Source organism: Ciconia boyciana, chromosome 9 (genome assembly GCF_034638445.1).
Source record: "Ciconia boyciana chromosome 9, ASM3463844v1, whole genome shotgun sequence".
Classification (NCBI taxonomy): Eukaryota; Metazoa; Chordata; class Aves; order Ciconiiformes; family Ciconiidae; genus Ciconia; species Ciconia boyciana.
Genome location: NC_132942.1, coordinates 18,237,978 through 18,253,814, shown reverse-complemented (window position 1 = coordinate 18,253,814; position 15,837 = coordinate 18,237,978). Strand labels below are relative to the sequence as shown.

Sequence of the window (15,837 nt, the reverse complement as noted above, 5' to 3'; positions counted from 1 at the left end):
AGCAATTAAAACTAAACCTGGAAGACATAAAATACACAGAAGAGAGACCAGACAAGCAATCAGTGTGACAGCAGAGATTAAAAATACATATTTACTATTTCAGTAATGAAAACAGAGCAGCAGGAGAAAGCTTGAGAAAAGAGGTGAAAAGATAATAACCAAAATCTTTACAAAGCAACAGCAGAAATTATCTCCTAATAATGTGGCAAGCTATCATTGGTTTAGAAATTAAGGGCAATGCAAGATGGAAACACTGTTTAAAAACCTTGTAGCTGTGTGAAACCTAGTTATTTAAGATCACAATAACAGCAACTCCTAGGAAGCAATCCAATCCCATGGTAACTGGAAAAATATGGCCAGTGGTGCAAAGAAAGTAGTATAATTTAACCATATTTCTCCTCTGTGTCAACTCAGTATCACTATAGACTGAAGAATAATTTTTTGTACCATTCATATTGAATTCTAATGATAAAGCAATTGTAATTTTCCTAAATTCTTCTTCAATGTACAGCCAGAGAGTCTATTCAAATAGCATGGTCAGAAAATAACTGCTTAAAAATAACTGCTAACCAGCTTCTCTTGTCTCAATTATAAATTGTTATGTACAATTCATTTTCTTTATTAGTATTATTTGAAAATGTACCTTGAATAGCTATGCCAAGCATTCAAAAATAATACATGCTATAATGTATCAGAGTTAATTTGTCAGCAGTACAAAAACAACACCTAAAGACAAGAATGAGTAATTGCTTTGATGCTATACAACCAAAGTTTCCATTTGAGATCTCTTGACTTTGCCAACAGCCTCTTTGTATGTAGCTTTTCCTTCAGCATCTACCTAAAGCATGTTTTAAAGACTGCTTATCTCCCATTTAGGAATCAAAATACATTTTCACAGCTGCGTATTAGGTACACATTTATGCCAAACTCTTTTGAAAATGTGATGTTTAGCATGCTTTAAGAAACTTCATAGCTTGAAAAATAAGCATACAAAAAGCTGTCATAATGGACTCTGATATAAGTAACTTAGTTTGAAAGGTATCTTCAGTAATTTTCCTTATATTGTATCTTCTCACTTCAGTCTACTGTCCTTTTTTTGTGCATTCCAGCTAATTGTTTGCAGAGTAGAAATATTCTGAATTTAAAAAAAAAAAAATTACAGTGTCTTTAGTGCTAGATCAAGTCTGGGGGTTGTCCTGGTTTCAGCTGAGATAGAGTTAATTTTCTTTATAGTGGCTGGTATGGGGCTATGTTTTGGATTTGTGCTGAAAACAGTGTTGATAATACAGAGATGTATTTGTAGTTGTTGCTGCACTAGTCAAGGACTTTTCAGCTTCCCATGCTCTGCCAGGTGCAGAAGAAGCTGGGAGGGGACACAGCCAGGACAGTTGATCCCAACTGACCAAAGGGCTATTCCACACCACATGACATCATGCTCAGTATATAAAGCTGGGGAAGAAGGAAGGGGGGGACATTTGGAGTGATGGCGTTTGCCTTCCCAAGTAACCATTACGCGTGATGGAGCCCTGCTTTCCTGGAGATGGCTGAGCACCTGCCTGCCAGTTGTAAAGTAGTGGTGGGAAGTGGTGAAGGAATTCCTTGCTTTGCTTTGCTTGCGTGCGCGGCTTTTGCTTTACCTATTAAACTGTCTTTATCTCAACCCTCGAGTTTTCTTACTTTTACTCTTCTGATTCTCTCCCCCATCCCACCGGGGGGGAGTGAGCAAGCGGCTGTGTGGTGCTTAGTTGCCAGCTGGAGCTAAACCACGACAGGGTAAGATTCAAAGCTGAAATCCAGTTAGTATACATGAATGTAATGAGTTAACATGGTTATATCAGGATGTCATACACTAATAAAAACTCTCATGGTCTCCACTTTTGAAGGAAGTTTTAATTGATATTGTGAAATTACTTCTCCATTCTTCCACTGATTTTTGGTTTTCACCTGTTGACACTAATTTACCCTACTGTAATATTTGTATGTGTCATTTAGTCTTCATTTCTATATATCTAAGAATGGTGCAGAGTTGATACTTTGGTAAACATATTGTCATGGATGTTTCTAGGGCCTATTTCTAGAAATACTTTTATTACTTCACAAGTCAAAGGATTGAAATTGGAGAATTACATGAAACTAATGGATACTGTGGGTAACATAATCTCTGGGTTTTGGTTATTGTTTTGTTTTGTTTGTTTGTTTTTTTTAATTAGCTCTGTATTTTATTCATAATCTCACCATAAAACTTTAAAGATAAAATGTAGTATTTGGGCTTTGCTTTTTCTTTCCCCCTGTTATATATGCTTTCTGTATTTGAAATCTCTTCTCTATACCTGCATTATATTTTAACATAGTACATGTACTTTTGATTTTTCAGATATTCTTGTTGAAACTATTTAGCAAGTGAATACCTTTTGTCCAGAATACATAATTTCTTTACTTTTAGGGAAGCCTAGCTTTTTCTGAAGCTAAAAATATGATCTGTAATTATGGGTACAGACAACTATGCATCTGCCTCTTGTGTAATTGCTGCTCACTTGAGCTTACTACTTTACAGCCAAAACTGTATCAATACAGAAGAAGTTATATTGAATCAGCAGATGATGGCTTTAAAAAAAAAGATCATTATGCAGCAAATGCATAAGACACCAGCAGGGTTATTTTGTGATGTGGCTGTTTAAAAATATGAAAATAACTGTTCAAAATAATGTTAAATACAAGAAAATTCTATATATTTAATTTCCTGAAAAACTCTTAAGATATGAAGTGCCGCCCAAAGTTACTCATCAGAAAGGGGAACACAGAAAGATTGCTCAACAGCATTTACAACACCTGATGAAAATTATGAATACTGAATTTCTATTTTCAGTCTTTTCTGTAGTGACATATTTAGAACAGCTTATGTGGGTATTTTTTTACTCATTTGCACATATGTTCTACAGAGTGGAAAATACAACTCATTGTCTTAATTCCCAAATGTTTTACTAAAATTAAAATACCTGAAAACATACAAAAAATATTTTATTACAGGCCACATAGCAAAGAACCTTAGAGATTTCTATATGCAAGTCGAAGTTGTATCTGGAGAAATAGTTTATCTTACTGACTTTCTGAAAACATCAAACTAACAGATTGTTTTTCTGTGTTGAGTTGTTCTCTCCACTGAAGACTTTGCTTTTAGTTCAGGAGACCTCATGCTCTAGAAGCAGGAGCATCCTAGCAGTCAATACCAATAAAGATGAGATACTGTGCAGTGGGAGCAGGAAAGGCATATCTCACAGCATGTTTTCTCTCTGCATTTTAGATAAAAGACTAAATGACTGCAGTCAAAACATAACAGGCATCCATCGTGTACCATGACCACGATATGCAATAGCCTATCTTGCTGAGCAGATGATCTGCTGCAGTCACCACATAATTAAGTGTTTAGATTCTTGGTAAGCAGATAATTCCACAACATGGGTAACAATGAACAACATGCAGAGTTAGTGCAGAATAAGCATCTTGTAGTATTTGGTGCTAGAAAGATGCAAGTGATTGAAAAGCAGGGTTACATCAGGCACAACCAGACTCAAACACCTGCAGATGGAAGAGATGTTCTCTTCTAGGCTTATAACTAACAGCAAAGCATTAAGTGACTCAGTCAGACATATCAGCCACAGCTGGAAGTGTAACTCTCCATGGAAGCAAATTTACAACCCACAGTGAAAAACCTGCCTCTTCCCTTTATCTGCATTATCCCATTTTCCCAGGATGAACCTTATGCCATTTGCCCTATTACAAGTACTGACTTTTGTAGGGACTAGGAAAGACAACGAGGAAACAGAGTTACCTAGATTTAATGGAAAGGAGATACAAATCTGAGAATACTGAGACACTGTGTACCAAATACCCAGCAAGAAAAACAATAAATAAATAAATAAATGTCCTTTGCCTCTGAAAGGGACTTTATATTAACAGGGAAATTGCATTTCAGCAAGGACATTTTTAGTCTCATAACAAAAACAAACTGTCCAAGGACACATCTTATTACTATACATGATTAAAGCAATGACTGAACAGGACAAACAGTTTGAACTTGTTATAATACTTCATTTACCCTTTTGTGCATGTGTGCATAAAAGAATATTTTCATTAGACATTTATACTTGTTGCTTAAATACTTTTTCATATATTAAAATTACAAAGTTCTGCAATATGCCATAAGCCTATGTGTAAATGTATTCTGACCCCCTGAAAATTCAAGCCCTTAAGAAAAACAGCTGCATTTCTGTCAAGTATGCCTAGGCCAGTCAAAAGTTCCCAGAGGAAAATGAGATCAAAGGAGTTATTTGAATACAACAGATCAGCCTTCTAAATTCTGCCTTATTTGAGCAAAATAAACTGCAACACTGTCATTCAACCTTAGTTACATAAATGAAACTTAACTCCCAATACATCTTTGAAAAAGAAGAGTTAAAATTACCTAAACTACTTGTATTTTTTTTTCTTCTTAGGAATAAAGAAATAAATGCCCCTTTTTATTCTCTACAAGACAAATAATGACCCAGGCAATGTTTTACGCAAAATGTTAAAGCATAGCTGGATAGAATAAATCTGAGTTTTCTACGTTTCCTATGAGAGCAGAACCACTTCATATTAATAATCAAAGACTTAAAATTAAGGAGGATTTTTTTTCCCTATTTTCATAATGAAAATCGTATTCTTGATTTTAAAATTTCATCACAATTGTTATAAATTGAACACAATATTACAGCACTAGCTGGAGTAAAGGATAACACATACTCTTATCAATTGAATTCGTGTACCTTGTGTATAGTCAGATCCATTACTGTCTGTGAATAGTCACAATACCCACTGACATCAATACATATATCACAGCATCAAATATTTCTAAAACATGAAAATATGACAAGCTTTCATTTCCACCAACAGATAGATGGAAGCTTGAGAAGAAGTTCTAATATTTAAATTAATTTTGGGGTTTTCTCCCTTCCAACTTGAGATATTCTATGATTCTATGAAATCTAGTGAGTTGGTAGTAGCAATACAATTTGTAGCATCTCTCCCATAAACACTTAAGCTTCTTGCTTGAAAAAGATATATTTCCCTACTTTCTGCCAACTGTGTTCAGTTTCCCTTCTCTCCCAAACTATTATAAATACCATTCTTGAATAAAACACTTAAATTGCGACTACCAGCTGTTCAGGTTTTCTCTTCAGAAAATTTAAATGAAAAAGCAGTCCAACAGCCACTGAATTTGTCATGCATGCTTGTTACTTAAAGACTGAGACTACAGCTTTAAAAATGCCATCTCCTCATAATGCACAAAGCAACATTTTGTCGAGTTTCACTGGACAATACTATAAGCATCTTTTTCTTGTGGAAAGACTTTTTCTATTCAAAGGTAGAGCTGTTCAGAAACATGCATATGTGTTTACAAAGCCATTCACAGATGGTCTATGAAAAAATCCAGGTCTGGAATCCCTACTGTCCCTTTCTTAAAAAGAAATCCCTACAGTCCCCTGCTAGGTGATGAATAGGAACTTATTCAGCTTCATTTTGCTGGTTGGCCAGGACCTAATGATACCAACAGAATCTATAGTTCCTGGCAGTCTGAGAAATGGTGAGGTACTTGGGGATGCAGGTGGCACTGATTTGAAGCCACAATGAGATTTTGCTGAATTAAATAATGCTGCTACAACATGTGAGCTACATGAGAACCAGATCTTGAGGGTGTTACAAAGCAGTTCATCAGCAAATAAGCAGCTATTTTTAGTGTGTATAATGAAAGAAAATTGGCAACATTTCCAGCTGTTTTGCCAAATACCTGCAGCGCTAAACCTTTCAAGTTAGACTTAAAAAGGGCTGGGGAACACTTGACTCCGACAGATGTCTGAAAACACTCAGATATACAGGTAATGAAAACATATTTTAGAAAAAGCCTAACTACTGGTGTTAGAAAATACTCTGCAGTGTTATCTCACATGACTTTTTCAGCAAATAGGATCACACCTTGAAACGTACTGGTGAAAAACTGTTTCCTTTTATTTTTAAATACCGAAATATAATGTCATCAAGGTTCAAAAAACAACTGAAATGGACACAAAAGCAATGAAAGTGCTTACTAAGCCACTTTAGACTGGACACCAACCAAAACTAATTCCAGGTACTAATTGTGATAAGATCAAATATTTTCAAACTCCACCTGAGCAATTACCACTTCAAAGCCCAGAGGAACAGAAAGAAGGGATGTGAATACTTCCATTTAGTTGCTAATCCCCCTAACCATTTCTTTTATCCAGCAAATCTGACTCCCTATGCACTTCATATTGACAATGAGGTACAGGAATTTCCTGGGAGGAATTATGTGCCTCTAAATTAAAATTACAAACAGCTGAGAGATAAGCAGACTACCTGGTATTACCTAAACCAGCAAAACATTTCCCCACAAATGCCATGTACCTAGGAATTACTGCTTTTAATAAGCTAATGGCCAATAGCCAAAGTACCATAAGTGGCATAAAGTGCATGTACAAGCAGTAGCAACTAGTAAGAAGTGTGCAGTAAGCAACCTTCATTAGAACAAAAGTTAATTAAATCTACCATGGAGGATCACAAAAATAACCCAGATATTATGTCCTCATGACCTCAATGAGGGTTTTACTATTTCCCAAAGTATTCTGCCCCATCTAGCATGCCACAAAAAAGTGTTCTTCTCATCTTGCTGTTAATAGTAGAAGGGAAAAGAACAGGAAAAAAAAAAGTAGTTAATTCCACTTCTTAATTCTCAGTTGCTAATAGAATACTCCCAGTCCAGTGAGACTAGTACACATAGCCTCTGCCTCCTTCAAATGGGCTTTGGGAATCAGAACATGTTTTGAGAGCAAACAGCATGTTATTTATAATAGTGATTTAAAGTAATTTGAGTTAAATCATTCTATCCTGATACAGGCAAAGCTTGACTTAGTAAGTTTAGTCAATTAAGCTTCTACTCCCATTCTTTCAACTCTCCTAGCACAGTTTCTCCTGGACATGAACGTGTCCATTCTCCCTTCCTTTGGACAGAGGTGTCTCCCTTCCTAGATGGTGCATGCGTGCTCTCTCTCTCCCCCTCTCTCTAATTAAAAAAAAATTTAAAGTTCCCCAGAACCTTAGAAGAAGTCACTGTCTCATTCTTTTCCCTTTATCTATGCCAAACTTCTAACATTTAGTGGAAGTATCCCTGATATCATGCATGCACTGTCTTTATTTATGTATAAGAGTAATTAGAGTGTCCTGCTCATTAGGAATACCGTTTACCCACAAACAGGACCAAACTTGCAGTACTAGTTAAACTCTTCCCTTTCCTCTGCCTCTAAGTAAATGTACTCTGATTTTATGTTTCTGTACTGCAGTATATCCTTCAGCAAAATTCTTCCAATGCCCACTTTCCCTGCATCCTGGTTTTGGCTGGATAGAGTTAATTTTCTTCCTAGTAGCTAGTGTAGTGCTGTGTTTTGGATTTAGGATGAGAATAATGTTGATAACACACTGATGTTTTAGTTGTTACTGTGTAGTGCTTCGACTAAGTCAAGGCCTTTTCAGCTTGTCATACTGCCCTGCCAGCAAGGAGGCTGGAGGTGCACAAGAAGCTGGGAGGGGACACGGCAATTGTGTTGTGCATCGCTTGTTTTGTCCTTTTCTGTCCTAGTAAATTGTCTTTATCTCAACCCATGAGTTTTACCTTTTTTCTGACTCTCTCCCCCATCCCACGGCAGGGGTGGGTGTGTGTGTGTGTGTGTATGTGAGTGAACAGCTGTGTGCTGTTTAGCTGCCTGCCAGGTTAAATCAGGCCTGACAGGAGTCACCTCCAGAGGCTGAGGACTTGTGCCCCTTTTCTAATTGCTTTGTCAATGCCCCCTTCCCTAGAAAGGGATCCCAGCTGCTGATAAAAGAATATACAAAACAAGTGATGCACAATGCAATTGCTCACTACCCCCTGACCGATGGCCAGCCAGTTCCTGAGCAGCGGCACCACCCCTCCAGCCAACTCCCCCCAGTTTTTGTTTAGCATGACGTCATATAGTATGGAATATCCCTTTGGCCAGTTTGGGTCAGCTGTCCTGGCTGAGTCCCCTCCCAACTTCTTGTGCATCTCCAACCTCCTCACTGGCAGGGCAGTATGAGAAGCTGAAAAGTCCTTGACTTATTGTAAGCACTGCTCAGCAACAGCTAAAACATCAGTGTGTTATCAACATTATTCTCATCCTAAATCCAAAACACAGCACTATACCAGCTACTAGGAAGAAAATTAACTCTATCCCAGCTGAAACCGGGACACCCTGCTAGGTACAAAATAGAAGAGAGCATCTGGGGGAGACTGTCAGGCTTTGTTGAATGCCTGTAGGGAAGAGGTGCCAACTACATTCTGCCATTGGCTAGGTTACACAATAGTCATGCCTTACAGCCTGTAACTAATATTTTTGCAAATTCAGAAAGGCAAGAATCTTAAGGTAAAATATGTCCTTCAGGACTTAAAAAGGCCTGAATGTAGCCTCCTACTCAGAATGGGTGAATTAAGAATGCAAAACCTTAGCTGTGCTAACAATTTTTGTGGGTTTTTATTTATTTATTTATTTTCGTCTCTCATTGTTATTATAAAAGACCACAGCCTGACCCCTTGTAACTTTTTCTTTGCTACTTCTCTGGTTTGGAGTAAAGCATGTTAATAAGACAAATCTAGAAATCTAAATTATTCTTCAATTTATTTCATAGAACATCCACCCCCTCAAAAAACCCCCAAACAAACAAACAAACCCCAAACCAAATTCCTGTAAAGACTGATAACAAAAATCCCCCCTCCTAGTTGTTGATATAACATAAAATTAAGACATGAAAGTAAGATCAATAACTCATTTCCTTATGTCATCTTGGGAACAGCAACATAATCAAAGAGTATAAACAGTGCTAAATCAATTTAGGTAAGCAATGTGTTTATAGAAGCACTGTTAAATAGCTTCTAAACTTTTTTTTTTTTCCCCTGACTTTTTCTTTAAATATTTTCATTTGACTTGTCCAATACAGGATAAGGTTTAGAGCAACAAAGCCTGCCTGGACCAAATGGTCCCACAAAGTTCAGAGTCATTAGGAGGCATTATCAACAAATGTACAGTACCACAAATGAATTTCTATTGTCAGTAACTGAGGCAATAGAGATACCACCAGGTGAACAGCCAAGCCCCAAAAGCATATTCTTTGAACAAGGACTGACACTTTCCCCACCCCCATAGAATAAAAAAAATCCTATACTTGTGAATAATGCAGATGTTAACAGCATTTTTGAGATAAGAGAAACAGTTTTACATATGAAAGGTTTGATATGCTTACATACATTAGAAGACTATTAGGTTACTTTATTACTAAGCTAATACTAGTACTAAGCTAATACTTGTACAAGGATTACTTTAACAGTAATCCTTGCTACATTAAAAATAATTTCAAATTGCCACAGCAGCAACATAATAATGTGCACTGAATTAGATTTTACCTTTATAGGCCAAAGACTGGCTCAGGCAGAGAAACAAGTGGGATGAAACTACTATAATTTACAAAATCTTACCTGGAATGAACACATTCACCAGCATATATGTATCTGCCCACCTCTGAAGAGGTGTTAGCGATCTCTCTGCATGAATGTTAATGTACATGAGTGACAGAAAGTGAGGTTTAGGCACCTGAGCCCTCACTGCCATCATCACTACCCACTAGAACAGTAATCCTCGCTTTGAATCACGGAACACATAAAAGAAAACCCTTTCATTTAACATAATTCCATTTAAATCCTAGATTAAAGTGTATCAAATATCAACATTTGATGTCATAATACTGTAAATTTTCTTAGCAAATGTTTTTCTCAAGACCAAACACTCCCAGGAGATTATCAACTTTATTAAGTATCCTCTGGTCTCTCCTTTTCAGTATTATAAAACTGGAAGAGTAAAATTACATTACCGTGACATTTCAAATAAACAACAGCTGTGGACTTTAAGTTAATTGGAACCTATGCATCTTTGAGACTTAATTCTTAGACTAGTCTCTCTGTGACTTCTAGAAAACTCAATGTTATTGCCATTTCTACAAAACTAAAATAATGATAGTACAGGTGATCAAAATCCACCTCACCAACAGAAGTCTTGCTCAAAAAAAAAAGAAAGCACATTCACTTCATAATACAATCCAGCATATAAACTCCAAGTGTTTCTTTGAGAACAAGAAGCAAGAATAAGTTCAGCCCTGAAGGTAACACCCAAATAAATAAAAAAATGTAAACAAAATGATTTTTTTTCTCCAAATCCAGATCCCTTTCAGTGAGAGTTTTAGCTGTGATTTCCATGAAGTATGAAGAAGAGGAAATCCAGCAAATTAAAAAAAATCCACAAGGTAAGGTGGTCACATGCTCCCAGCTACTTTTTTGTTCAATTTCTTCTACATATGCAGATGCTTGTAAAACTATGTGTTCAAATTTTGAGGAAACTCTTCCTCACCTACAAGTTCCACAAATAAAGAAATTGAACCAACTAACTTTGTCTAGAGCAGCCATGTGTTTTACTTTGCATTCTCAGTCAAGCTCTCCCTTGCTTTCCTCCGTTATAGACTACACACGCAAAAAGAAGAAAGTCAGTACCTTGGAATGGCCAGGAACAATTATTAGGAACTAAATCCTCACATAGCCCATCCTGTATCCTATATACCGGCCTTTCCTTGTTGCCAAAAACATTCATTTCTAACTGATTCCCATAATAAATAACAAAACTCACATCTCAAGGGAAGAACATTTCCTTCCTCTTCAAACAAGCAATATTTCAAAGATACTCTGAAGGAATCCATCTGTGATACGCTGCCCAAGCCAGCTGACTAAACCCATTATCAATGGTGGAGGTGCACAAAGATCACTTCTCTTTTCTTTCCAATTCAGTATCACATGATATGGAAATGATAAACTGAAAAGAGTTCATGTGGCAGCAAAACCTGTATGATGTGAAATTTCACTTACACTACTTGCAACCCTAACACCAAGACAACAGTGGTCCTGGGACTTAACAGAGATGAAGCAATACTTTGTTTATCCCACCACCATTTACGGTGACACCAAAACAGACAGGTTATAGCTGGGGGTAAAGATGTACAATCTGCACAGTTTATGTCCAGAAGACATTTCCTTCAGTCAATTTTATAATAAGAGTACTCAAAGGTTTCTTATTAATAGCAAGCTCTCATAAAACAAACAATAGGGAGCATGATAAATTCGATTATACAAACTTTTGCTTAGATGCCATCTTGATCTACAGAGGCAATATACCTGAGTCTGAAGTAATCAATCATGATGAAACCCCAAATGATCTATAGCATAGCAATACCTTTCCTCAATGATATGAGCTACAGTAAGCACTGTGGATCCAACCTCCTCCTACAAATAGTGCATTGCACTCAAAGATTTGGTCTTTATCATCAGACCTTTCAGCAATCCAAGCAACCATATCGTTTCAGAAAGAAAACTGTGTTTTATAACTCTTGTATCACAATGAACTTGCTGACGAATTAGTGAGGACATTCTAATGCTGTGCAGAAATTGTACATTTAAGATTCAACAGGCCTTTTACAGTTTGACTTCTGTTGACTGTCAACACGGAGACCAACTATGTACTTCCACTTTACTGTTAAATACATTTTTTTTCCCCTTTCCATTGTAAGTGACCTTAAAGCACAGGCAGCTAGCTATTTAATGTATTGTCAGTAAATTATTTCAGATTATGACTTTCTTGGCATTCACCAAACTGGAATGATATAATCGTTATAATAATCATTATCATAATCAATGATATAATCACCTTAGGCTGCACAGCAAAACTTTTTGTAAGATACAAAATGAGTTCACTTTTCACAAGCATATGGAATATGAGCACTGATCCTCCAGCCCCATTTTACCTGTTCTGCACCATGCTCATTGCCATCCAGTCTGCAGGGTAAACATTCTTTCCAATGAGGTCTTTGAACATTATGAATGTTTCCATCAAGAAGTCCTAGAACAACAAAATGCAATAAGTCTGTGACTGTGTACCACAAAGTTTAAGTATTCCTGCTGTGATTAAAGAACTAAGATGGAGGGCTCCACTTTGCTCCCAGTGAAGTCGATGGAAAAATTCCTGGTGATATAAGTAAGCCCAAGATTGGAACTGAAGTCCTGTAAAACAGCAGTCAGATTCCAAATGAAAGCTAAAATTCATTACATTAGGCTCTTAAGAAAAGGTAAGCCATAAATGAATGGAAAGAAAAAGTTATAGTACTTTGGAGTAAAGCTGTTGAATTTTTTATTGATTAGCAAAACAGTCTCACTATCCATAAAGAATTAATAGTTTTTGAAAAATATAGGATTTTTTATTTAGTCCATTTAGTCCAAATTCAATATTCTAAATTAAAAATTGAAGGCACTAACAGAAAGTTTTCAAACAAAACAAACACCAATTCCTAGAAGCATTTAGAGATCACTGTATAATGAACTTAAATAAAATGAACATAATCATTGCAGGTCTATTTTACGTAGAGCACATATATATGGTTTTACCCTTGAACTTCTAAGCAAGTCACCTAGAAGTCCATGAGACTAGCAAGCTGAAATATCGTCATCTATTACCAAAACCTCACAAGCAACTCTCCGTGAAGTTTGTACTCTTTCTTGTCATATTACTTACAGAGAACCAAGTGAACAATAACTCTCAACAGCATTATTTGAAAACAAATCTTTGCCACCTTCACTGACAGATTCTTATGCTATGGAAAAACATGAGAAGACAACACACCAATGCCATTACAAACAGCAAAACCCATTGAATATATTGATGTCTTTTAAAATTTTTTTTCCTCTGCAGAACTGTTGAAGTAGTTTAAGGATTACTAAAACTTCTAGGACCAAGTACCCAATCTGCTTGGAAGCTGAAATTATGTTAAAATACTGTTACATTTCCAAGTAAACTAAAGCACATGAAGAATTGCAAAAGCAAAAGCTACCCAAGATTTGATCCATTAGCATTTCAGTTACGGCATAACTCTGACTGTAAGAAAAAAAGGAAAATGGACAAATCTTGCCAACTGAAAATATTACGTCCATGGACAAACCGTAGATGGTGTAATCAAAACCTTTGCCAATACCCAGACTTATTTCAGAGTTATGTTAGGAGTATAAAAGGACAGACATAGAACTACTGAAACCTTCTAGAACATAGTGACCACTGTTACAAACCAGAATATACCCCAAGTATTGTTAAATTATGCTAGAAACAACTGGCATAAAACAATGCGTTGCAATAGTAAGGCATTTACTGCATTTAGCATACAACATTATCTGGACCAGGAGTAGACTCAATAGTGAAAATGAAAAGTGGGAACGGATCACCATGTGCAAAGTGTGGAGGGAGGGTTCAATTAGTTGAGGGTTGATTTTGTTGTTTTGTTGTGGGTTTTTTTCCCCTCACCAGAACAGTATAATACAATGATCCCATTACTCATTCTTAATATTACCACCTCAGTGCTAGGGTCAACAATGGTGACATTTATATCTTTCCATATTTCTGATTACAGTATTGTCCAAGGTCACCATTAGAAGGGGGTAGCAACACAATGACATAGAGGCAGAAAACATACAGAAACAGACTTCATTCTAGGAAGAATCAGACAAGATACTCCAAAAAAATACTATTGACTTTTCATAGGCAATAAAATACTTAGAATTATTTATCACCTCCATGACTATTTTGTACTCACCACTAGTTCTGAACTTGTCTGAAAAGTTTCAATGTAAACTGAATAATGCTGGTTGTTCATCTGGTTTAAGATCGCTGTCATGCATGCCACAAAGTGACTCTGAAAGAAAGCCAGACAGAAATCAACACATATGAATTATTTAAGATATTGGATTGTATTCTTTCTAAAGTTGAACTAGTCTAAAAGCCTAATAAATCCTTTTATGTATGTAAAAATAAAATAATATTCAAGCTTTTGCAAGCCCAGATGAAAGAAACATACTAAGAACTCGAGAAGGATAATTCAAAAGCTACCCTGACAAGGGGTAGGCTCTGGTGAGAAAGCTGCATTATTTATGAAACGCTGCACAGAAACACACATTGTGACAAGAAAACTTTATATATAAAGTACAACTCAATATTACCTTAAGACTCCTAAAAGGCATGTGATGTTGCCCAGGATTCTTCCGTTAGGAATTCATAGGAAGAAAATATATTAGCATCAAAATTTTCTAATCATTCTAGAAACATAGGCTATTCACAAGAAGAAATATTGCAAGAAAGGACATTTTTACATTCTACAGGCATTTAAGTAGCTATTACAGAACTCCATAAAACTTCTATAGAATACTATTACTTTCATCTCTCAAAACTTTTCAAACTTCCTCAAAAGGAAATATTTTATTTTCCTCAATTCCTAAAGCAGAAATGCTGAAAGATATAAAATTATTTATAATCCTAGGTTTTCACTGTAATTTACTGAAAGTCACAAAGACATTTATCTCTCGGGCAATAATAGTGAGCTTAATGATTTGCAGTTTTCCTTTAAGACAGTGAAGAATCCTCCTTATTGATGCCTTATAATTTGCTTATATAAAAGATTTAATTATTGTTTTAAAAGTGAACCTGTTTTAAATGCTTTGATTTTATTAAAATAAGAGATTATGAAGTGGATGAGCATGCAAATAATTTTCTAGATTTACTTGGATCTTTTGACCATACTGGTTTAGAATTGATAAAAGGGACTCCCCAGCCCCTCTGACCAGAATTTAATTTCCGCCTGTTAATGATCAGATTCTCTGTTTAACTCTGACTCACTTTATACTTCTGTTACATCAGAGAGGCAACAAAGGCACACATTACCAAAGTATCAGCTGCAGTTTGCCGTACCCAACCATTTTGTCTACCACTTAGAGAAGGGAAGCCTTCTTTAACTTCAGGTTATGGCCACTAGAGGTCTTTTACTTTCATATGTTAGCTGCTGTTCAGTTTGTACTGCCTTTTTATTTATTTATTTATTTATTCCTACGTGAGCAGACCCAGAACACTTCTTGCAGATAAATAGTGAAAATTACAATATAAAGGACTACTTATACCTTCTTTTGGAGTAACATTAGTGCTAGTGAGAGCCTTGCCTACTTATTAAGACTAAGAAGACACATTTTCTGCAGGTAAGGAATTGTGTGTTGTCGGGTACTGATGCTCTTCTAAAAAGAAATGCTGGTTTTCCTGCTGTAGTAGTTCACTTTTACAGTTATGGATCAGACAAATCTTTTCTGTGATGTTAAATGTATAGCTGAAAGTAATAATGAATTGCAAAGGATTCAGTAATGAAATTGTGTGGGGTTTTTCTTCTGATGTCTTGATTTTGAAAAAAAAATTCCGACAGAAGTTAGAGAATTGTACATGAAAAACAGCTTGTATTTTTAGTAGTGAAACATTTGCCATAGAATGCCTTTCTATACTCATGTTAAATAATCACTTCTTGAAATAAGCAGCCTTTCTTCACAAGCATTGAATAGATGTATTATGTTGCTTAAAGGCATAAAGACTTTAAGAAGGTTATTTCTTTTGTTGAAACCAACTTCTAAAATGTGTCTAGCTATATCTGTGATTATGGTACAGCATGACTGCCTATTCTTAGTAACTGTGTATGGTGATTTTAAAATTAACAGATTATATGCCTTGATTACTGAAAAGAGCCATAAGCAAAGATCACATATTGCTGGTTAGTACCTCACACCAAACCTGTCAAATTCACATCGATGGGACTGAATGACAC

At 36.0% G+C, this 15,837-nt stretch overlaps 1 protein-coding gene across 1 annotated transcript in view; it reads right to left on the bottom strand.

Annotated features, from left to right (window-relative positions):
* DOCK2 (dedicator of cytokinesis 2) overlaps positions 1–15,837 on the bottom strand; it is a 203,530-nt gene that overhangs the window by 65,500 nt on the left and 122,193 nt on the right. Inside the window, exons 28-29 of the mRNA XM_072873065.1 lie at positions 13,798–13,896; positions 11,965–12,059 (exon numbers count right to left, since the gene is read on the bottom strand). Coding sequence (XP_072729166.1) covers positions 11,965–12,059; positions 13,798–13,896 — 194 coding nt within the window. The remainder of the gene's footprint in view (positions 1–11,964; positions 12,060–13,797; positions 13,897–15,837) is intronic.